This window comes from Mesoplodon mirus (assembly GCF_964341445.2).
Source record: "Mesoplodon mirus genome assembly, chromosome: 8".
Lineage (NCBI taxonomy): Eukaryota > Metazoa > Chordata > Mammalia > Artiodactyla > Ziphiidae > Mesoplodon > Mesoplodon mirus.
In genome coordinates this window covers 108,124,345-108,149,623 of record NC_138984.1, presented here as the reverse complement: position 1 = coordinate 108,149,623, position 25,279 = coordinate 108,124,345, and the positions used below count along the sequence as shown (strand labels likewise).

Genomic DNA, 25,279 nt, shown 5'->3' with positions numbered 1-25,279 from the left:
ATGAACTCTTGAAAACTATCTCAAAAAGTCACTTAAGTATCTCAAAACCTGGGGCCCATGAAAACGTAAGTCCTTAGTAAAATGGTATTACAGATTTCACCTCCTGTTTTTATAGTCTTTCTATCTATTAGATTCAGTTTCTTACACCACAGGTAAAATTTATTTTTTTAAAGAAATAAAATTATCTATATTTTAGGTCCATGGAATAAACTTTTTAAAATCTAGATAAATTTGTTAAAATTTTATAAGTAATGCTAAAATGCTTTGCAAATGGATGTGACATAACAATTGTAATGAATGGAACAGTCTGATCACTGAGAAACCAATAAAATGACAACACAACTGAAACATAGCAGCCTATACCAACTATTGACTATTATTGACCTATATCAAATAAAAAATGTCCTTTCATTGACAAGAGTCAGTATGATGAACCCCAGTTTTTGGTATCTTCCTGATAGATATGAGTTGCTTTGGAAGTTAAAATCACAATTCTATGTCTACTAGAATTTATATCTGATTTCTTATATCTGATTCCAATATCCTTGTGGAATATTATTTTTCCAAGAACTTGTTCATTATCTATTCTTGCATTCAATGAATAAATATGAAATGATAAAGAGGAAGGAAAGCAATTAAAATTTATTTTAATTCCTGCCAATGTTGATTTTCTTTTAAAAATAGAATTTATTAACTGAAATAAATCAGTTTAAAGCAGTATTTTGAAATAAGATTTTTAAATACTATAGAGAGAATTTTATTCAAAAATTTTTACTATCATTTAAAGAGTATTTCCCTTCATTAATCCCAAATCCTGGATTTTTTTTTTAAACATTAAAATACCATATCTTATGCAACAGCGATTTACAACCCTGCTTTCACTTAGAATCACATGGAGAGCTCCATGGCCCATTCTCCATATATTGATTCAATTGTTTTTGAGTGAGGGCATTGATAACATAATTTTTTAAGTTCCACTGGTCAAGGGAATGTTGGCTAAAGCTAGGAAGATATTATGTTGGGAATCTTTATTACATTATTATAAAATAAGAACTTTCTATTCAAAATATGGACCAGCAGTATAAACGTCTCCTGGGAGTTTGTTAAAAATGCAAAATCTTGGGCCCTATCCCAGATCTACTGGATTAGAATAGGCATTTTTAACAAGATTCCCAAATAATTTAAAAGAACTTTCAAGTATTGTTCTGGAATCTGCCCCTCCTTTGGAAGACACTATTCCCCTTAGTTCCTGGAGATAATGACTCTGAGAATCATGTGAAACTAAGGTAAAAAAAAAAATTATACCAATTTATTAATTTATTTTATTTAAATATGATATACAGTTACTCTCAGGATAGTAATATTTAGCTAGTCTCTCAAGGTAGTTAAGTTCTGTAAATAACAGAGTTGTTATCAGTTGAAAGATTGTTTGGTTGTTGTGGAATTAGAACCAGAAAAGTTATGAACTAAATTACATTTTTCACTATGAGAATACTGTTGCCCCTTGGGAAATATTTGAAACCTCTTGGCTACAATACCATGGTCTCAATCTCCATGACAGAGAACTAGAAACGACATACTGGAAAGGCTCCTTGTAGGGACAGAATTTTCAAAGTCTCTCTACAGTTTTGCTCTATAATGCTATTTATTTACTTGCTTTGCATGACTCATCCCACACCTTCATACTTCTGAAGGGGAGCAGAACATGCCATCCCAGAATAATCCTTTGGCATAAGGATTATTTTGAGCTGATTATTTTAAGAAACAGCATAAACAGGAGACACAGCATAAATGGGAGAAGCTTTAAAAACAGAGTAGAACTACATTTATAAAGGAAACCTCTATTTGTGTCCCCCTCTCTTTACCAGGAAGGGAAGAATGACTCTAAATCATAAGAAACTTTTATCACTGGAGAAGGCACTGTCTTAAATCTACATAACAAACGTTACCCTTGTTTACAGTTCTTTTCCTGGTAACTTCCCATAACTGACTTTCCCCCAACATCTTTCTTCTGTTTTTAGTTGAAGATGGTATTTAAGGTGGTGACTTGGGCCATCTAGGAAGTTACTTAGTTTCCCTGCTAATCTCCATGTATAGGTGAGGTATACACGTAAATAAACTATTTGTTTTTCTCTTGTTAATCTGTCTTTTATTGGAAGACATCTCCGCCAAGAACTCAGAAAGATAAAAGGAAATTATTTTTCCTCCCTTCCACTTCTTTCTTTAGATATGTTAAGACATTTAAGCCTATTACTTTTTTTTGTATTAATTTTGCTGACTTAAGGCTATTTTCGTCCCTCAAAGAGACTAAGCAAAGGTACTCTGTGGGGGCTTACTTCTTTTTTTTTTTTTTTTTTTTTTTTTTTTTTTTTTTTTTTTGCTGTACGCGGGCCTCTCACTGCTGTGGCCTCTCCCGTTGCGGAGCACAGGCTCCGGACACACAGGCTCCGCGGCCATGGCTCGCGGGCCCAGCCGCTCCGCGGCATGTGGGATCTTCCGGGATCGGGGCACGAACCCGTGTCCCCTGCATCGGCAGGCGGACTCTCAACCACTGCGCCACCAGGGAAGCCCGGGGCTTACTTCTATAAGGGATAATATTATTTCTCTCAGTTTCTAATTGTTGCTGAAGCTTTGCATAAATGTCTGGGTACTAGCTAAATATTGTACAAAATTGACATATATAGGGGAGGAAACTTAATTACTCTCTACCCTTCTGAGTTCTTGGCTGAGATTCTCTTATAATAAGAGACAGATTAACAAGAGAAAAATGAACAGAAGTTTGTTGACATGTACACCTCATGTATACATGGGAGATACTCTGGGGAAAATGAGTAACTCTGTGACGTGGCTTAGAAATCAGGCTTAAATACCATCTTAATAGTGATGCTGAAAACTCGGCCTCTGTGCACCCATGCTGAATCCAATCTCAGAGACAGAGTTTTGGGTGAAGTAGAAAAGAATATCTTCATTGCTTTGTCAGGCAAAGGGGAATGCAGCAGACCATTGCCCCTCAAAACTGTGTGTCTCAACCCAGAAGGATTTCATGAGGAGTTTTATAGCAATGGTTCAAGGGTGGGGTTGCTGATAAGGATTAGAGTGTGTGCAGGGGCTGCATTCCTTTAATCTGGTCTCAGGTGGTCTGTTGAGTTTCTATGATTACTTTAATCTGGCTTTAGGTGGTCTTTTGAAGAACTTCTCTGGTTCCTTTAATCTGGAATGGAGAATGCTGACATCTTCCATTTGTTGGGGATTTTAGTTCTGTAAAGAGCTCAAAGATATTGTTATGTGTATCCTTTGAGGCAGAGCGAGGACCCTGCCCCAAGGCTGCACCATTGTTTCTTGAGTGCTCCTCCCTTGTCTCTGCATCCCCTCCCTTCCCTGATTAGCAACTGTTCGAATCTGCCCTTTGGGACTCAGGGAAGTTCATAGAGGCGGAGTCAGTTTCCCACAAACAAGAAACGGGGAGCAGAAAAGCTTCTGTGCCCAAGAGCCCCACAGAGTTCTGCACGCTTTCAACAGGGAAAGGGAAGAGGGGATATAGGCATTTTAAGAGAGAGTAACTTATTGTTAGGAAAGACAAATGGGGCTTTAGAAGAATAGATGGGAGGTATAGTTTGTGATATAGTCTCTCTGGCTGTGGTGCCAACTTCTAGTCTCCTTCCCTGTGGCAAGAGGCAATCTTCCCTGGTTGATGAAACTTCCAGGGAGGTGATCTAGAACAATGGATTTCTTTTTGGAGGATCTGCCTTTAGGAAGATAAGGGGAGTTCAGAGAAAGCTTCTCTCTGCATTTGCTGTTTTTTCCAGTGCCTATATCTCAAAATAATCAATATGCCAAGTGGCATACTTTGGGGTAGTGTATTCTGCTACCCTTCACATATGTTCTGTCAACCACTTAAGTAATGTCTGATTTCATTTTGGACTTTCTAGTACCAATTTTTTTGTGTGTGTGTGTGGTATGCGGGCCTCTCACTGTTGTGGCCTCTCCCATTGCGGAGCACAGGCTCTGGACGTGCAGGCTCAGCGGCAATGGCTCATGGGCCCAGCCACTTTGCGGCATGTGGGATCTTCCTGGACCAGGGCACAAACCCATGTCCCCTGCATCATCAGGCGGACTCTCAACCACTGCACCACCAGGGAAGCCCTCTAGTACCAATTTTTAAACGATGCTCCAAATAAGCATAAATGAAATTCTTTACTACTCATCTCAAGAGTTTAGAGAAAACAACAGGTTCCTAGAGCACTGGACCACACTAGAATCATCTGGAAATCTTTCAAAAGTAGAGCCAGTTGCATCAGAATTTCTGTGCTAAGGCCTGGGTATTAATATTTTTTTTAATACCTACCAGGATACTCCATTGTCTGGCAAAATGAAAAACAATTCCAAGAACACAGCAAGAGTTAACGTCTAAAATGAACAGACAACTCAGTAGGTCATTCCCTTAGCCTAGCATTACTGTAGTTATTAAAATCTCCTTTGGAAATTTTCTAGTCAGATCGTGGTCTACAAAAGAAAACTGGACACCTTGATTTATTTTTTAAGAAGTTATAATTAAGTTTGTTCAAAAGCATTTCAAGAGGATATTTAAATATTAAATTTAAAAATAATCCAACTCATCTAATTAGCAAAAGTATTTATCTTATACCGTTTCTTTCAAGTTTTTAGTTGTGTGGAATTGAAAGCAGAATCTATACTTGTGAAGATATATTTTAAATATTTAATTCCTCTTTCTTAATTCTTAATAATCATCATTATTATTAAATGTTTTATTAAATGAATATACTGTTTTATTAAATATATAGTGCCTAAAATGATATGATTTAATCAGTTCTGTATTTTCCTAATTTCAATTTGTTTGGAGCTATTCCCAGATATCAAATCAAAGAGCCAATATTTGACACTTGATGATATATAATTGATTTTATGTTTTACTTAAAGTTATTAAAATACCTTATTATATAAAAATTTAAATAACTTTTCAAATTTTTCATCTGTACATAGTGATGTTAGTATATTCTTTCCTCCAGTCTGGGACATTATGAGACATTCTGATATGTATATTACCAAATACCAAAAGTTAAAAAAAAATCTCTAAGAATATATATATATATGAAAACTTTTTTTTTTTTTTGTCAGGGGTATGGTGGCTATATTGCATCAATGATATTAAAATCAGATGAAAACCTTTTCAAATGTGGATCAGTGATTGCACCCATTATAGACTTGAAGTTGTATGGTGAGTACTTCCTACAGACTGACCTAATATAATGTATTGATTCGTAGACAAGAAAGTCCCAATGTAGAGAAACTCATTTGAGTTCATTTATCATGTGTTATCAGAGATGTTTTCAGCTCTTTATCGCCTCTCTGATTCAATCCATTTTAGTGGAGCATGACAATTAAATGTGAAATGTAGAAACTAAATGAAATATGCTAGTCAAATGATTTTTAGTTTACCCTCAAATTTCTGTTTTCTTGGGTCACAGCCTCAGCTTTCTCTGAAAGATATCTTGGTATGCCATCTAAAGAAGAAAGCACATACCAGGTAACTAATTTAAAACCAATGAAGAAAGGAGAGTATTTTTGTTCTAAAAACCCAGTCAAAATGCAAATATAGGTAAATCTTTATATACAGATTTTTGCGTTTTTGTTTTTATAGGCTTCCAGTGTGCTACATAATATTCATGGCTTAAAAGAAGAAAATATATTAATAATTCATGGGACTGCTGACAGTAAGTATTATACTTGCTGCTACTGATTGATGTGGTCTGACCTTGAACAAAGGGGTACATCCAAGGACTTGCTTACAGGAGGCCCTGTAACCCTTCTGAGGAGGAGAGCAGAGCAGTTGGGCACAAAGAATCTGATACCTGCACTGCCCAGTAAAACTCTCTGGGATGATGGAAATGTCATCTCTGTGCTGTTGAACACAGTAGCCACTGGTCACATGTGGCTCTCAAGCACTTGACATGTTTAGTATGACTGAGGAACTGAATTTTTAAATTTTATTTAATTGTAATTATTTTAAATGTAAATAACCACATGTGGTTAGTCACTACTAGGACAGTGTTATTCAGCACACCTCAAATGGAAACAAACCTGGAAAACAGCAGCATAGCAAATGGGTGCCAGCACTGAGATGGTATTCTGAGGAGGTTTACCACTTAAAACAAAAACCAAAAAAGCACTTTCACATCACCTCTCATTTTTTATTATTTTAAACATTGGAGATGAATGTGATTGATAATACTACTAATAAATAATATTTTATATCCACATGGTGAATTCACATGGTACTCAAAGAATTTTTTTTTATTATTTTATGTGAAATCTTACAACAGAGGGCTAAGTATTTATAGCCCCACTCACAGATGAGAAAAATCAGTTTCAAGGAGGAAACTGATTTATCCAAGGCTACCTGGCAAGTGAGCAAAAAGAAGAAAGTCTTGAAGCAATATTTCCTAAATCTTAAACTTGTTTTTGTCAGTTCACTCTGCCCTGCCTCAGCATTTTTATCCCATTTTACATAGAATACTACTAAAAAGGCCTTATATCAAAGATAATACCAGCTGTCACTCAAACTTAACTTTGAGACATGTCAGATCACAGTTAAATTATAGCTTAGATCAATATTGATATATACCATATATATATATATATATATATATATATATACACACACACACATACATATAGTATATATTTAAATAAATAGGTGAATGAGGGAGAAGAGACAAATCTCCCTTAGGTAGATTTCCAAACCATTTATGTAGGTGCCCCAACTCAAGGGGGCAAATCTTAATTCTTCTCCCTTCCCCCTTCACAGTGTGTTGCACTTAGTGATTTGCTTCAAAAGAGGAATGGAATGGGGGGGAAAGAGTAACTTTCATGGCAGAGAAACTTGACAAACTTCACCTCGGCCAGGTGATCAAGGTCAGCATTAACAGTGACAAGTCATGTAAATAGTATGTAACCTTGATGTGGCTTCATGAGAATGGCATTCTATCTCCATATGGTCCTGTCCCAAATACGCATAACCCCAGACAAACCCAAATGAAGAACATCTTACCAAATTCCTGACCAGTACTCCTCAGAAATGCCAAAGTCATCAAAAGCAAAGAGAGTTTGAGAAATCATCATAGACCAGAAGGGGTTAAGGAAGCACTACGTCTAAATGTTTCTAAATGTACCATAATAATGTAAGATGTTAACAGGTAGGGAAAACTGGGTAAGGGATATACAGGAACTCTCTGTACTATTTTTGCAACTTTTCTGAAAATCTAAAACTATTATATTTTTTTTAAAAAGACTTAGATGATACCATATGTGTTGTAGATGAAACATGATGTAAGAGAACATAAACATTTTGAAGGACATTAGAATTTTGTTCTAAGGTATTAAAAACTTACATATACATTGTTAGTAATAACAAATAGTGATTATTAAGTAATGACTGTATGTTAGGAAATGTGTTAAAAGCTTTTAATATCATAGTATCTGTTTTTCACGAAAATACTGTGCAGTAGGTATTACTTCTCTTGTTATTTGAGAAATTGGGAAGATAAATATTATGGAACTTATATAACTTGCCGAAAATCACACAGCTATTGATTCGCTAGAAAGGTGATTTGAAATAGGCATTGAGGCTCTTATTCACTTGGCTCTAAAGCTTCAATTATGGGAATAAATTATATTCAAGGTTAAATTATTTTACATCTAGCCATCACACTGTAATATATAAACGTTATTCAGTTGTTTCTGTTAATATTTTGTAATTATTAAGGTAAATTATATTGTTCCCTGACTTATCCAGTCATGGACCTGGGACTTCACCTACCTGATAAAATGTCAGCAGACCTTCAGCACTCGTCACTTCAAAGAAAATACACCTGTGTGTTTGCACACACACATACACACACACACAAATGTACTCACATACACCACACACACATTCCACATGGGACTGGTAGGTTATAGGTACTCAGCCAATAATGCTATAATAACACCATTATTATTATCTTCCAAAATTATCAGCAAATTGGATAACTCAACCAATTAGACTTTTAATGCCCACATTTAGTTTTAGGCAGGGGACAAATGGCAAATATCAACAGGCTTTACACTAGAAACTAAACAGAAAAAAATAATAATACCTGGAAAATCCATTTATGCATTTATCTTTTCAGCTGTATCCGTGCAGCTGAATGATGGAGTCCTTTTCAATTTGTTTTCTGCAATAAACAAATGAGGTATATAAAGGATCATTTTATCTCAATCATTGCCCTATTTATTAACATTTCTAGTAGCTTACATTTACAGAGCAATTTGCACAGTTATTTAGAAATGGCATGGTAATTTTCCCATTAAGTACAATAAAAGAATGTTAGAAAAGATTATATGTAGACTTTTAAAAGATTTAAATGATTATGTGGAGTCTTTTATTGTCTGCTCTGTAGCAGGATTAATCAGTACCATAGCATTAGAACAATGCAGAAGCTTAAACTATTGATAAGGCTGCCTTAGTTTTACAAAGACAGTCAAAAATTGTGAGCTTAAAAGTTATTTACAGAAATTTGAAGACACACAGTATAGGAATGTATTGCCAAGGCAGCATATGAGCTAAGTGTTACACAAAAAAATTTTAAGTGATTTGTCCAAGTCTTCATAACTAGTTAGGGACAATGCTGCTACCCACACCCAGGCTGCTGTGCTGCTTATTTCAGAGTTTTGGAACTGAGGTTCAGGGAGAAGGAAGCTAGAAGGAAAGTGGAGAAACCAGTATGGTCCACAATAAATAGTTAACCCTTGAGTAGTGATATGTGCATGCTATTTTCTCAACATGAGGTATTCTTTTCTAATTTAATATGACAGAATGCCAGTGTCTGAGAGTGGCCCTAGTAATCCTCAGAAAAGAATAGAAGGCTGGTTTGCTATTACTACCCAGACAGGTGTTCACTGTGTTAAAATTGTTATAGTGGTATAAAATACGTGAATAATTACAAATAATAAATGATATGCAATAAAATAAATCTAATCACCATTCTGTAAAGTAGAGGCTTAGTAGTAACTGCTGTTTTAATTTATTTTTTTATAATGTTAAGCTCAAAGTTTTATTGCCATTGTATCTACTGGCTTTCCAGGTAAAGCTAGGTATCAGTCTTTTAAATGTGCAGTGGATGTAAAATAAAAATCCATAAATGGATTTTCCAGTTATTTTTTTTTCTGTTTAGTTTTTAGTGCAAAGCCTGTTGACATTTGCCATTTGTCCCCTTCCTAAAACTAAACGGGAGCATTAAAAGTCTAATTGGTTGAGTTATCCGATTTGCTGATAATTTTGGAAGATAAATATGTAATCTCTTTGAAAAAATGATATAAAAATGTTCTGATCCTGAAAAATATATTTCCTTCAAATATCATAATTTAATTTCTTGCAGCAAAAGTTCATTTCCAGCATTCAGCAGAATTAATCAAACACCTAATAAAAGCTGGAGTGAATTATACTATGCAGGTAAGCTACTTTTTCAGAAAAATACGTTTTTCTACCTTGGTTTTTTAGTTGCAAAATACAGAACACAGCTTCTATATGACTCCATCTCCCACCCTTTCATTTTTACTGTTTTATTCAGCTTCCAAATTGTGTTCTTATTTCCTAATTACAATGAGAATGTGAATCACCTTATGTTTTATATGTGAATTGCATAAACTCTTTCAAAGATGTTTTTTTCTCTTTTTTATTCATATCACTGATAATGAATTATTTTAAAATAATAATCTTTATTTTCCTTCTAGTTCCTTTGTCTTTTTGTCCGTTTCCATCACTCATCATAAAAAGTGGGGGAAGATAGTTTTGAGGAAATAACATGAGAGAAAAAGGAGAAGCCAAAACATCCTTACGCCATTTACATCTCTGCATTCAACCATATTTAGTAAATATTTATCAAGGATTTACTTTACAGGGGTCTCTATGCTAAATGGGTCAAGAGGACATAACTTTACACATCAAGGAACTTCAGTCTGAAGGAGGAGTCATGGAAGGGAAAAAAATTGCTTTAATTCCTCAGCATTTGGAAGAACTAAAAGTCGTTCATTATACTTAAAACACAGGAACCAGGGTTAGAATGATGAAAGATGAAGATGTAGAGATAAACAGATGGAGGGTCATGGCACTGACAGTGTAAAGGATTGTGAATCTTTACTCAGAGGCAAATGAGGCACCATCTAAAAACTTTACACTCAGGAATTGACATGACAGTATTTTCATTTATATTTTAGAAAACTCACTAATGTCATTTATATTGGAAGGACATTGTCAAAGTAAAAATTGTATTGCACAAGATTAAACAGACAAGGAAAACTTTATCCAAGACTACTGCAATAGAGGAGAAAGATTAAGCTCAACTTTGTTAAAACAAGGGGCTGGAGCATTTTTAAGAGCCCCAATGGAAGAGGGACTCATTGCCTTCTGTGTTTGGTCATCCGCCTTAAGAAACATTTCTTTTATCTTTATTACAGGAAGTAGTTTTACAAATTGGAGACTGGGAGATAGGGGTGCTGTCTCTCTTTCAATGTTTACATTTCAAAGAGATGGTTTCCAAGTCCTTGAGAAAGAAATTTCCTGGGTTGTAAAACTAGCAAGAGTCTGAAAGAAGATTTACATACATTTCAAAGGGGCAGAGAAAGAACTTACAAAATTATCTAAAATTTAGTTAAGGTGATGTCAATGCCACCTTGTTCAACGTGAACATAGAAAGCTCTAACTTTTTGGCCAACAAATCCTAATATAAATGCATAAAATTGTATTTTGTCTCAAATGTTGATTTTGATATGATTATAATAAAAAAGGAAAGTTTAGCATGAACAACTCAGAATTGAATTACGTGAGATTTTGGTCAGATATTATTTTCCCAAGTTCTGTTGCCATGGGGCTAAAGTACTGAGTTCTGAGGAAGAAGACTTGCTTTGATAACTTTAAATCTCCTTTCCCTTCAATATCTTAGGTCTACCCAGATGAAGGCCATGATGTATCTGAGAAGAGCAAATATCATCTCTACAGCACAATCCTCAGATTCTTCAGTGATTGTTTAAAGGAAGAAATACCCATATTACCACAGGAACCAGAAGAAGATGAATAAAGGACCCTATTTATATAGAACTGAAGGGGATTTTGAGGCTCAATGAAACCTAACCAAGAGACTGTAATATTGTAGATGCTCCAGAATTTCAAGGGCAGCTTAAGGAGATGATGCTGGAACAGCACACTCAGAGACAATGAACTAGAATTTGAATACAGAAGTCCATGTCTACTGTGTTACCAAGGGTGCAGAACCTGTTTCTTTGTGTAAGAAAGGTCAAAGGATTGGTTTCCTGGGAGAAATTAGTTTTGCATTAAAGTAGGAGTAGTGCATGTTTTCTTCTGTTATTCCCCTATTGGTTCTGTAATTAGTTGCTCTCATTTTAATTTCAATGGCCACCGTCATCTTTGCATATAATGCACAACTTATCACTACTACAGTCCCTGATCTTTGATGTCTGAGCTGCAATCTAACACTTTACTGTACCTTTAAAATAAGTGCAATTCCTTCATTGTCTATTATTATGCTTAAGATTCAGTTAATAAAAACCAGAGTATTTTATGTAATTTCTGTTTATAAAAAGACATTTTTAAATGGGTCACAGGTCATGTAGAAATATGGGTTTCAGCACCTTCCAAAGTTCAACCAGTTATCAGTAGATACGATATCTTTAAATCAACACATGAGGTATGTCTCACAATATGTATACACACGTGTGCATATGAAGTCAATAAATCTATCTTTACATGTATTCATGCTACAAAGGATAAACTTTTGATGAATTAGAAGAAACTCTCTTTTACAGTCTGTAATGGATGCTTTGTTTAATGAGCCAAATATGATGAAACTTTTTTTTCCAATTCAAATTTTAGCTATTGTTTTCCTATAAATGTTTGGGTTGTGTTTGGTATGGTTTTTAGTGGTTAATAGTTTTCTAGTTGCGATTTAATTTTTTGAATATGATACCTTGTCACATGTAAATTAGGTACTTAAATATTAAATTATAGTTTCTGATAAAGAAATTTTGTTAACACTGCAATGCCACTGAGTGCTATTTTGCTCTTTTGGTGGAGAAAACTTTTTTAAAACACTGAGTTCTTTTACTTCTCTCAATGAAGAATCAATTCTCATTTTCATGGTAAAAGCAAAGAGCTGGATTATTTCATTTGCTAGTTCCTATTTAGTATTCCGTGCCTGTCCAATTCATCTGTTACTATTTAATTTAAATCCTTCTGGTGAGATTTAGAAATGAAATACTTTTTATTCATTGGCCAAAATGTTCACGAACAGCAGTGTTTACTCTTTAAGGCACAAAATGCCTTAATTTCTGTGCTGTGTTGACTTGCAGTAGTGAGTAACTGAGAGTGTAAAATAAACTTGACTGAAGTCAATTTAGGTCATGAGAATATTAACCCCGGTGACTAAAGTCAAAGAGTATCTTCTCACTTCACTTGAGGTATCTTTCAGGAAAGATGTCCAAAAGTCAAGCTCAGAAGTTCAGTTAAAGCTAGGCAGCAGACAGTGTTTTTGTGGTTTTAAAAATTTCTTATGGCAGGCTGGATTATCATGACATCAGAACACCAGGAGGAAACTTTAAAATGTCATGGAATTGCTCAGTAACCCTCTTGTTTTGTGAAAGCATCAACCCCAAAATCAGTGTTTTTGGAAACACGTAAATCGTTTTTTGGGTATTCTTCTTTTCTTCCGGGTTCTTTAGAATTGCATCTTCACTGCTCTGTTGGATTCAATTTAAAATGGGAAAAACTCTTTTCTGAAAGACCCATTTCAAGTCTTTTTCAAGAATAGTAAACACGTTTTTTAAAAAAAATAAGTGTCATGTTTAAAAAGAAAGTTTTGCCTATTTTATTAAGATGGAAATTTCTTTTTAGGCTGAAGTCCGATTGAAGCTTTTTAATCAACATTTTAAATTTCAACAACTAGAGTTTTTTATGATGCAAATAATTATTATGTTGACTGAAAGATGTGGTTTTATTGATTGTCTATTTGAGTAACATTTAAAAAGTATTTACCTTTGTGCTTCCCTGGTGGTGCAGTGGTTGAGAGTCCACCTGCCGATGTATTTACCTTTTACTGTTCATCATTTCTCTTGTTTTATTATTATTATCAATGTTTATTTTTCAATTAATTTAATACAGCTTCTAACATGAAAGACATTTGTTTGGAACCCACTTTCACCTTTAAGGCTAAATAGATATTAAATGAAAACTACTGATTAGTAGGAAGGTAGAAAATGTTTATCTCTGTGATTATCTGAGTTTTAATAATTGGGCTATTTTGGATAAGGGGGATGCTCACCAAAACACACAGACACCAATTGTTAAAGGAATCATGTAGCTGGATTTTGTCCTTAATACATTTGCCTTTGGTCATAACCTCACAATTTCATATGTGTTTATACATTCTAAGAGTTTCCTAGAACTTTGCAAGTGTTATTTCTATGAGGAAGCTTTCCAAGTGTTATTTCCCCCTTAAAGTTAAAAAAAAAAGACAAGATAAACTAAAAATTCCATAATAAAAAAAGGTAAGCAGTATTAAATCATCCACAGAGATAATCACCTAATATTTTGAAACTATTTTAAAAGGGGAAAGCAGTTTTTCACTTTAATTGCCTCCACTGAGGTCTCTAAGTCAACACTTGGGACTAAGGAGACTGTGTATTGTTTGAGTTTCCTGACAGAACTTAGGGCGGAGGACTCACTTCAAAACATGAATCTCAGCTCACCTGGAAAATGTGTCTTTTTTTTTTTTTTTTTTTTTTGCGGTACGCGGGCCTCTCACTGTTGCGGCCTCTCCCGTTGCGGAGCACAGGCTCCGGATGCACAGGCTCAGCGGCCATGGCTCACGGGCCCAGCCGCTCTGCGGCATGTGGGATCTTCCCGGACCAGGGCACGAACCCGCGTCCCCTGCATTGGCAGGGGGACTCTCAACCACTGCGCCACCAGGGAAGCCCAATGTGTCTTCTTTGATTGGATATTTAGCATAGAAATCACCAGTGAGGTTCTTGTAGATACCAGTTGTAGACCTACTAGAACAAGGTGAGAAACTTCGGTCTTTACTATAAAGAGAATTACTTAAGCCATTGTCCTCAAAGGGTGCGCTTTGAAACAGAGGTACCTGGGACTGAATTACCTCCAAATCTCAAGGGTCACTGAGGACACATGGCTGCTATAAAGAAACGTGTGAAATACCATTTGTGTCCTTCCTCACATGGTTTGATCACCTGCACATCCCACAGCAACAAGCATTGCGTAAATAAACTGTGACACCTCAGCTGGGCTCTCTCTCACTTTCTCTTCTGGGAATTCTCTGCTACTAATGTTGTCTCTCTACTAGAACCAACAGTCCCACCACTTATATACTGCAGACCCATATGACAGTGTTAATGCCCCCATTGCACCCCAATTAATGGAAAACGGGAGCAAGTGACTATATGTTCCCCTTTTTCTCCCCTCAGACATTCTGTTATACATGGTTCTTAGAAGCCCACATGAAACTCAGCTGTCACATCTGCGTGTCCTTCTGTGTCCCTCTTCCCCGTTTCAGGCTTCTCAGTCCTTTTTCCTAGAATCACTTCCCAAAATAAGTTACCCGTGCACCAACTGTCATCTCAGGTTTTACTTTCTGAGGAAACCCTTTCTTTCCACAAGACCTTATCATTGTGAGTATTATAGGATGAAGAAATAAAAGGAGAATAAAGAAGTGGTTTCCTTTCAGGTTTGAAGCTGTTTCTACCAAAAAGTTAATTGGATCTTTACTAAGTGCCAAGCATATAGTAAGTGCTTTATATTGATTATCAAATTGAATCTTTTCAACATCCCCTGAAATAGCTGTTATGATTCCCATTTTACAGATAAAGAAATTGAGTCTCAGGTAAGCAGGTAACTTGTAAGATGTACATAATTAATGAGTAAATAGCCCAAAACCCAGCTCCAGCCAACTTAGGAACCCATTCTGCTCTACAGTACTCCTGAAATGAGGAAAGTTTTAACCCACATTCACCTCAAATGAGAATGGATTCTGAATTTTTAAACATATAGTTACAGATTTTTTTGAGAATAATTTGATAGCAAAAATACTAAAAGGTAAATGATAGTCCAGTGCACAGCTGTTGCCATGTTTGAAGTCACATGGATTCCCTAATGTCAAGAGGATGTATGTAATATTAAAACATGTTTTCTTTTTCTGTTGGAGATATGTAAGGTTATTCCTATCCATGGAAACCCTTGCTCAGAAAATCATAACTATATGCCTGAGAAGTTGTAAGTAAATTCCCTTGCTCTGGCATTAGGCCTAGGACATTCCAACATCACTCCAGGAGGTATTCAAAGCATTATGTTGACCAAAGCACCCAGGCTTATAAACATGAAAACATGAAGACCTCATCTGGTCATCAAACACCGCAAATCCAGAAAGCACTTTGAAACATTTAGAGTCATAGCTGGTGTCCACCATCGTATTTGCAATCTGACTGAAGAAAAGTGCATTATCTTCCACCTTCCTATCACTACAGGCAATAGATTTTGCTTACCACTGATCAGATCTGCTAACAATATTTTCATTTCATTTGACAATACTCCAGCAATTCTGGCGGAGAGAGTTTGTGAATTTAAAAATTTTCTCTTTCATCAAAGACAGCGCAGACAGGTTTTAAAGAAGAAACAAGTCATAAAAAAGTACAATTTTGATTACTTTTTACATTTTTTAAAATTCCAATTAAGTTTAATGTAGCCTGATACAGGAGTCACAGGATTTTGGTACAGCAGCTTGGTTACAAGGAAAATCTCTGTGCTGATTGCCACAATCTGTATATTTCTACCAGACTTAGCACCAATTTAACTAAGCAATCTTTGGCATGAGTGAAACTTGACAATACAGAATTTCATACCGCCAATAACATCATAGAAAACTCACATCTGTTCAAGACCTAGGCTTTTCATTACATAATCTCAACTAATCTTCAAACCAACCATGTGAGACAGATGGCACTGTTCTCTGAAGAAACCAAGATTCACAGAGGTTACATAATTTTCCAATAGGGTCACACAGTATGTAAATGAAGGAACCAGGATTTAAATACAGACCATGATGATCTCAAAGCTCTCACAATCCATAATCCTATCTATGCATTTTTTAGCTGGTGAATCCCTAAGTTTTGTCATGCATATCTTTAGATTGGATTCAACTTTCAAGTCCCTCTCTATTCAGTGTTGCTATTTAGTATGCATGTGGCTTCAAGTAACTGAATACAAGCTTAAAAGTTGCCTAAAATACTGGTGACTCGATATATAAGCAGCTTGGACACCACCTGAGTGTCTGTTAGAAATACAGACTCTCAGGCACCACCCAAGCCTTCCTGAATCAGAATCCAAATGTTAACAATATCCCCAAGTGATTTGCACACTCTAATGTTTGAGAAGCACTGGCTTAAATGACAAGGAAACTTACTGACTACATCACAGGAGAGCTAAAGTTGGGTGCTTCTAAGGGCCGTTTAACAGATCAAGAAGGAAATCAAATTCCAGTCTCCCCCCACCCTTTCCCTTCTCCAGCTTCAGTGTGCTGCTTGTCTGCTCTATTGGTTGCAGCTGCCTCAGGCAATACATTCTTACACAGCAATGTCCAAGGCTAATAGGCAAAGAGTGACTATCGTTTTTAATAAGGAAAGATAATTCCCTCAAGTCCCATTGTCCAGACTTTGGTTGCAAGTCCCCATCCTAGATATAAGAGAGGCTGGGAAGTTCTATATCTGAGATTGCAGTCTCTTTCATGAGGGTGCAACAAGTAAGAACGGTAGGAGAACAGATGAAAGATAGGTGCCCAGTGTATGGCCCAGAAGAGGTAAGAACACCCTGCTAATGGCAACAGGATCCTTAGTCCTGGCATTTCAGCTAGAGGCATAGCTAAGGCATTGAACAGTGAGGCTGTTCTCCTAACTTCTAAGAGTTAGTACACCTTCCCTAGCCAACATTTTCTCCCTTCTCTTCTGTTCCTCATCAGCGACACATTGTCTCCTGCAGGCAGGCAGTTTTGAAATTTGATTGCTGTGCTAACAAACCTATTTTTCAGGCTTTCTTTATTCTAACAGGATTTATGAGGGCTTGATTATCTCCGTATGGCCGGAATTGCTAGTCACATCATTGATTCTCTGACTGATGGATTACCTAAGGCATATTCCAATGGGAAAATAAAAGTCCTGATGAGGAAACACAGGTAACGAACAGGGTGTCCCCATTCATGGGCACTTTTTTTTTCTTTTAGAATAAAAAAGAATTTTTAGAAAATTTTTTGTACCATTTTAAAGTTACTTTTTTTACAGTTATTACAAAATATTGGCTACATTCCCTGTATTGTACAATATGTCCTTGAGCTTGTGTTACACCCAATAGATTGTGCCCCCCACTCTCCCACCCCTATATTGCCCCTCCCCCTTCCTTGTTATATTCACTAGTTTGTTATATTTTTTATATTCCCTATATAAGTGATATCATATAGTATTTGTCTTTCTCTGTCTGACATGTGCACCTTTAATGGTTGCCATTCTTAATACTCTCCACCTCTCTATTCCTTTAGCACAGCAAGTGTGACTTTTAAAAATCTGTATGGTGTAATTGAATTTTGAGTCTTTGGGAAGAGCAAAATTATTTTGCCCAGATACATGGAAAATTCCAACTTCAAAGTTGGCTCCAAATCACAAAATATCTCAAAGATTTTGTGCCTACTATGTTTCAGATACTGTGCTGTTTGATACAGCATTAGGATCCTATTTTATCGTTTAATCTAGTGAACATGTCTAATGTGTAAATGGATATCTTAGTTCAAATGTTTTATAGCTAACTGAGTCATCATTTACTAAAAACATCAGCATATTCAGTCACAATTTGATTTTCTCTGAGTCTTTAGTAATGTTCCCCATATTGCATATGGTATTTCCTTGGACCCATCCCCATTGAATAAATGTCCCATAATGAATCTACTTGTTTTATCCAAGTCAAAAGAGCTCCATAGCCCACTGACATACTGAAGAAGAGTTGTTCTGTGTACAGCTTCCTGTCCCACTCTCAATTTTAGGGAAATTTGTAGTAAAGCCCTGCTATTTTCTGACAATTATTTCTCAATCCAAAACACTCAAGGCAGAAGGACATAGATTTTAAGAAGAAAGAAAATTAGCTTAGTTTTGTTTTAATTTGTGGTGTATTAGTATCTTTTTAACTGAAGGAAATAATTCACATTCTATGGAAAGATAAATATTTCTGGAGTATAAAAAATAGTAAATAAAATAACCTACTGCCCCTAGCATACTACCTGCTTTGGATTTCAGCTGAGTCTTTGTTCACCTTGGACCCTTTATTTAAAATTTTTCAAAAAATGATGAATTGATTCCCTATTATTCTCCAAATTTACTGAGGATGATTTTTATTTTCAAAATTGTTATGAACTTATGAATTTAAACAAATTTTATACATATTAGTTACTATCTTAACTGGTGCTCAATGCATGCCTTTGTTATACAGTTTCTGCATCTTTAAGTTGGTTCTTGAGTCCTTTTGGCATGATCTGTGTAGTCTGTGGAAGCTTCTAGGATTTTTCAGTGGACAGAGATAGAAAATACATTTTAAAAATAACATGTTATGAGTTCAGTTCCCACTTTACCTCTTAATGAAACTAATGTTTATTTATTTTAACCCATAATTAAATTTTACAGTCTCAAAGAAAATGTGCCAACCTTACTGCCAAATAAATGATTACTATAGCATGTTATTAGATGCAGATTTCTTTTTTCCAGTCCTTGGACTATGGAGACAAATTACTGTATTTAGAAATCACTTGGAGAAAAAAAAATATTTTCAGTATGATAATAATTTATACTCAATATAAGGTTGAAATTATTGGTTTTATTTTTCCTTAAATGTTTAAGATCAGTTTATTACACTCTGTTGTATAGTAATCTAAAATATTGATACTTACATGATACCAAAATTAAATCTATAAAAAGGAATATAAACTAGATTCGATTTCTCTTCTCTCTACTCATTTTCTCCCCATACATATAGCACTTAAAAATATGGTTTATGTGTTCATTTGAAACTGTGATTTGACAAAAGATGCGTATATTTGTACTTACCTCTAACTTCTCAAATAAACAGTGCCATATTGAGACACATTCTCCACCTAAATTTTTCAATTAAAAATAAATCCCTAACTCCATAGGATTATCAGGATATAATCATCATGCTTTATTAATGCTGAATATTATAATGATCTAATAGTAATAATGCCCACTATTTGAGGCATTGTATTGAATTTACAAATTAACTTCAGGATTAATAATATATTATCATGCCGATCCTTCCTAAGTAAGAACACAGCATGTTTGGATTTACGTTTTATTCAGAAGTGTTTCAAAATTTATCTCATATGGATTTACACTTCTCATTTTAACCTAGATATTTTCATTTTTGTTCTTTTTTGTTGTTGTACTAATTAGGTTATTCTGTTTTTTCTTTGTATACATGAAGGCTAATGATTTTTGTATGTTGTTTTCTGAGCCAGCTACTTTTTAAAATTCAGTGAGTTTTCAGAATAGGCTTTCCTTGATTCCTTCAAGAAATTATCATATATATATATAATATATTATATACAAATAGAGGCACTTTTAACTTTTCCCCTCTAATTCTTATGCCTTTAATTGCTTTTCCTAGTCTGTTTTAATTGGCTGAAGATAGGATTTTTCCCTGACTTGTTGTTAATTTTAATGGTAAATAACAAGTGTTTCCTCATAAGAAAGAGGCTAAATATTGGGTTAAGATATTTATTTTATCAAGTGCTGTTTAGCATGTGTGAGGGTTGAATTTTGTCAAATAACCCCATGACATCTATGGAGAGGATCGAGGTTTTTATTCTTTTGTAGATATTTTAATATGATGAACTACATGACTAGATTTTCTAATGTTGAACACTCTTGAAACACTGGAATAACACTGTGGCATTTTCAGATGTAATATGAAATTCTTCTTACTAATATTTTTGTATTGATATTTAAAAATGAGATTAATGTATAGTTTTCTTTCCTGGGTGTGATTTTTCTGGTTTTTAAATCAATGGTATGCTTGTTTCATAAAGACATTGAGGATATTTTTCTTTATGTTTCTATGTTCTGGAGTAGTTTACTCTGACAACACTGATTTTAAAAGTTTTTTAGGAATTCCTTGAGCAAACATCTGAGACATACACTTTATTTTGGCTTTTTATTGGTGGGGGAGGAGAGGGGTTTCTTTATTCTATTTATTGTCATTGTTCTCTAGTTTTTCTGTCTCTAATTGAAGTCAAATTTTTTTTTTTTTTTTTTTTTTTTTTTTTTTTGTGGTACGCGGGCCTCTCACTGTTGTGGCCTCTCCCATTGCATAGCACAGGCTCCGGTCATGCAGGCTCAGCGGCCATGGCTCACAGGCCCAGCCGCTCTGTGGCATGTGGGATCTTCCCAGACCGGGGCATGAACCCGTGTCCCCTGCATCGGCAGGCGGACTCTCAACCACTGTGCCACCAGGGAAGCCATGAAGTCAGATTTTTATAACCCGTGTTTTTAAAATTTTTCTATTTCATCTAGGACTTAAAAATTTAGTTGAATAGATTTGATCACAGTAGCTTTTTATATTTTTTGTTTTGTTTTTACTTTCCATAATTTTGAAAAATAATTTTATCCTTTCTGATTTTGGGGTGTTTTTTTTTGTAATTTTAAATTATCTATATGTTTTTTCTCCCCTCTTCAAGAAAGGATATTTGTATTATTTATTTCTTCTATTGTTTTTCTGTTTTCTACCTCAATAATGTATCCCTTTATTTTATTATTTCTTATATTTCATTTCTGTGAACTTTATTACTTTTCTGTGACTCTTGAATTGAGCATTTGTCATTCATTTTTATCCGGTTTTAATGCTGAGAATTTTCCTCTAAGCATTTTGCTCTATCTCGTTGCTTCAATGTTATGTTGAGGTTTAAAAAAAAATTTTTTTTCCATAATAATAGACAACTTTATTTGTAAAAATCCACATATAAAATGTATTCTTTCAGTCTTTCCAAATTTTCCTCTTTTACGAAAACAAAAAGGCACTTAAAAACCTTCCCTGATGTCGTTCCCACAGACTGATGTTTCTCAGGCAGCCCTTGCCCCTCCCCCATCATCTTTTTTTTAATTGTAGTATAGTAGCTGTATGATATTACATAAGTTACAAGGGTATAATAATAGTGATTCACCATTTTTAAAAGTTATACTCCATTTATTGTTATTATAAAATATTGACTATATTCCCTGTGTTGTACAGTATATGCTTATAGCTTATTTTATATGTAATAGTTTGTACCTCTTAATTAATACCAATAAACTTCAAAATTTTAGCCTACTCTTAACTGGAATCCTTACCAATAATGTAAATAGTAGATTAACACATATTTTGCATGTTACATATATTATATACTGTAGTCTTACAATAAACTAGAAGAGAGAAAATGTTATTAAGAAAATCATAAGGAAGATTAACTATATTTACCGTACTGTACTATATTTATCCATACTGTAAGTTTGTGTGGTCTATCTGCAAGATGAGGTCTATCAGTACCTACAGCAATATTATCTGATATGATAAGAAACACTATAGATATTATACACAGTACTAACACTAGACATCAAAAATGAAAACATAATGTGAAAAAAATTCACATTTATTTACAGGTATAACGATACATGCATTGATAATGAAGCAGGAGCAATATAATTTCTTTATGATAGCCTAGTGTAATTGATACAATTACTTCATAGTAGCCCAGCCTATACACAAATGAATAAATCATTATAAAGTTTTATGGCATACAGTATTACAGTAATATTTATAATACAGTATTGGGAACATTGTTACAATTTAAAAAAACACTTGACCCATGATGATAAGCTGATATGGAGTTTCTCCAATTATGAGAGAAAGAGGCATACTCTACGGTAATGTAATTCTTTGAAAGCAAAGTTATAAAACGTAAGAAAAAGAACACATTATTAATTTTATATTAAATATCACTCATCTATGCCTATGCGAAGATAGGCTATCCACTTCAATACACACATTGTTCTACACAAGGAATACCTAGGTGGTGATGATAATGATGACACAAAAATGTCTCATACAGTTCTTGTTGTACAGTTATAAGATTTTTACAGGAATACACTCACACACACAGCAGATAATTTTATTAACTGTATGGCAGGATGATTATTTCCTACTCATTAAATAGAAATGGATCATCATAAAGGTCTTCATCCTCGTTGTCTTCACACTTAGTAGGCTGAGGAGGAGGAGGAAGAGGAGGGGTTGGTCTTGCTGCCTCAGGGACCACAGAGGCCAAAGGTGTGGAGAAGGTGGGAAGGGAGGCAGGAAAGGCAGGCGCACTCTGTAACTCTGTGATAATACATCATAATTTCTAGCTGACGTTTTCTTATCTCTCTAAAGATGTTTCTATGTGGTACAAATCCTTCTTCCACTGTTTGCCTTAGTTTCAGAGCCTGTATCATAGGAAGGTCCATATAAAATAAGTCAAAAGAAGTCTAATCAAAACACTTCTGCCAGATTGTCTAATGTCAATTTGTTTTCTGCCACTGCTCTTCTACATCTTCTTCCTCATCGTCTGGCACAGTTTCAGAAGCATGCATCTCCATCAAGCTCACTTCTGTGAATTATTTTGGTTTGGCATTTATAAGCTCCTGAACTTCTCCAAGACCCATATCTTGGAACAATTTATCTCTCACCCTTTTTGCCATATCCACAATCTCTTTTATGATTTCTTTGATTGGCTCTGTTGTAAATCCTGTGAAGTCATGCATAACATCTAGACACAGTTTTCTCTAGCAGAAATTTGTTTTGAGCTTGATGGCTTTCTTGGCTTTTTCTCTAACAGTGATAGCATCTTCAATGATGTAATCCTTCCAGACTTTCATGAGGTTCTCTCTATCAGGATTTTCTTCCATAGCACTGACAATCAGTTTAACTGACGCTCTGAGATAACTTAAAACTAGATCTGGAGATATATACAGTACACTTTAAAGAAAAACTGAAGTCTAAAGATGATGGGATTTCATGGTCAAGATCACACCCTGATAGCCAAAGGTTAGGCATCCAGGAATTTGGATAGGATCACTTGGGGAGAATGGAAAGTGCCTGAGGAGTTGGAGAATCCCAACACTCCCAAACTATACCAATCAGCTCTTAATATATCCCTACAAGTAGAGCAAATGCAGTCAGAATGCCCTGTGGACTTAGGAACAAGGCCAAGAATCAGACTTTCAAAAGGAAGAAACGGATTATGAGGAATTTTATAGTACATGTTATTGTTATAGCTGGGAAAAAATTCAGTAAATATGAATTTTAAATCCTTCTGATGAAAAAAGTCATCAAATAGGTAAATGTTACACTGAGATGATAAACTGCTTGCTTGTTGGTGAAGAAGCATGGTGAGCATTTCCTTGTTTATACTATGTGCCATCATTCCTTTCCTCCACCACTAAACACATGCACACACACACACACACACACACACACACACACACACATTTGACCTTCTTGACTGTTATAAAAGGGAAAAAGGGCTACAGATCCAGACATGTTTTTCTGTAAGTTTATTTTTACTGTTGTGATTGAAAGATGGCTTTTCTAACATTTCAACTTCCCAAATTTCTGACATTCTTCTGTTCCCTTTTCTTTCAAAGCCTTATCTGGGGGCTCCATATCCGTGGATACGGAGGACCAACTGTACTGTGCCATTTTATTTAAGGGACGTGAGCATCCATGGATATTCTTATCTATGGGGGGTTCTGGAACTAATCCCCTGCTGAATACCAATGGACTACTGTAGCCCTTCCCTAAGCTTGACTCTTTCCTGCAGTGCCTTCCTTATGCAACTGAAAATAAGCAAAGACCACCACTAACATTCTTTGGCAAGTTTTTTTTTTTTTCCAGAGCTAAAAGTTCATTAATACAAGGCTTGCCTTACAAGTTCCCACAAATATCACCTAATATTTTGCCATTTTACTACCTGGATCACTACCTTTTCAGACTTCTATATTATTTTTCTCATTTTTGCTGTCATCTGTGAAGCTTAACTGTTGATCTAAAACCTTACATTCTAAGCTTTTGCTTGTTTCTGCAAATTTTTTCCTTTTTTAAAAAAATTAACCAGGTTAGGAAAGGTTATGCTGTGATAACAAATAGCCCCCAAATATATCAGAGTATATCAGAAGCTTTACAAACAAACTGATACATGACATTTACAGTTGGTAAAGGAAACTTTTTCTTGCTTATGCTATGTTCCATCATTTTTTTGCCTCCACCATTAAAACAAAAACACACACACAAACAAAAAACATTTGACCTCCTTTGTTGTCATAAAAGGGAAAACGAGACTGCAGAACCATGCATGTTTGTGTTCAAGTTTATTTTTACTGACTCAGCCCCACACTTTGCTTTTGTTCACAGCCCAATGGCCAGGCCTCATTACTCTGCAGAGAGGCTGAAAATTTAGGGGTGCAGATGGAATATTTGGTAAGAATTACATTCTCTCCCTCAGTGGACTCACATAGGACCTGTGAAGAGCCTGAAGGCTGTGGTCCCAATCATGTGGCTAGGATACTTCAAATCCCTTTTAGTAACTAGACATATTATAGTAGATAAACTATACCCATAGCTCATCAGTTAGAATTGGCTTGCTATAAAAGATAATTAAGAAAGTAAATCCTCCCACTTGGAATATTTTAGTACATGATCAACACAAAAAGATCATAGCACTTTGGACAGAGAACAGTTCAAGGTGAAAAGAAAGACATTTATAGGGGATCATTAAGCTAAAAGGAAGCCTTGTAAGATAGCTTTGCCCCCAAAGACCCTCAGTATTCTACTGTGAGAAGTTAGCCCAAACTTATTCTCTCTCGGGAGTTTTGAGTATGAATTGAAAAGAGAGAGCCTATCACCAGGAGAAGTAGAAGGATAGATAGATGATAGATATATAGATAGATAGATAGATGATAGATAGATAGATAAACAGATAAAAAAGGTGACTCAATGAGCCAATTGTCAAAACCCTAGAGAAAGGGACAAATATTTTCATGTTCAGTACTTTAAAAAACAAGGTCCCTAGAGCCTTGTATCCTG

At 35.1% G+C, this 25,279-nt stretch overlaps 1 protein-coding gene across 5 annotated transcripts in view; it reads left to right on the top strand.

The window, feature by feature from the left end:
- DPP10 (dipeptidyl peptidase like 10) overlaps positions 1-11,132 on the top strand; it is a gene marked incomplete at both ends in the record, with an annotated part of 1,314,496 nt that extends 1,303,364 nt beyond the window's left edge. For all 5 annotated transcript variants that reach the window (XM_082631553.1, XM_082631552.1, XM_082631551.1 and 2 more), the window contains 5 exons: positions 5,137-5,236; positions 5,487-5,545; positions 5,660-5,732; positions 9,435-9,508; positions 10,998-11,132. In XM_082631553.1, coding sequence (XP_082487679.1) covers positions 5,137-5,236; positions 5,487-5,545; positions 5,660-5,732; positions 9,435-9,508; positions 10,998-11,132 — 441 coding nt within the window. The remainder of the gene's footprint in view (positions 1-5,136; positions 5,237-5,486; positions 5,546-5,659; positions 5,733-9,434; positions 9,509-10,997) is intronic.
- Positions 11,133-25,279: the final 14,147 nt, after the last annotated feature.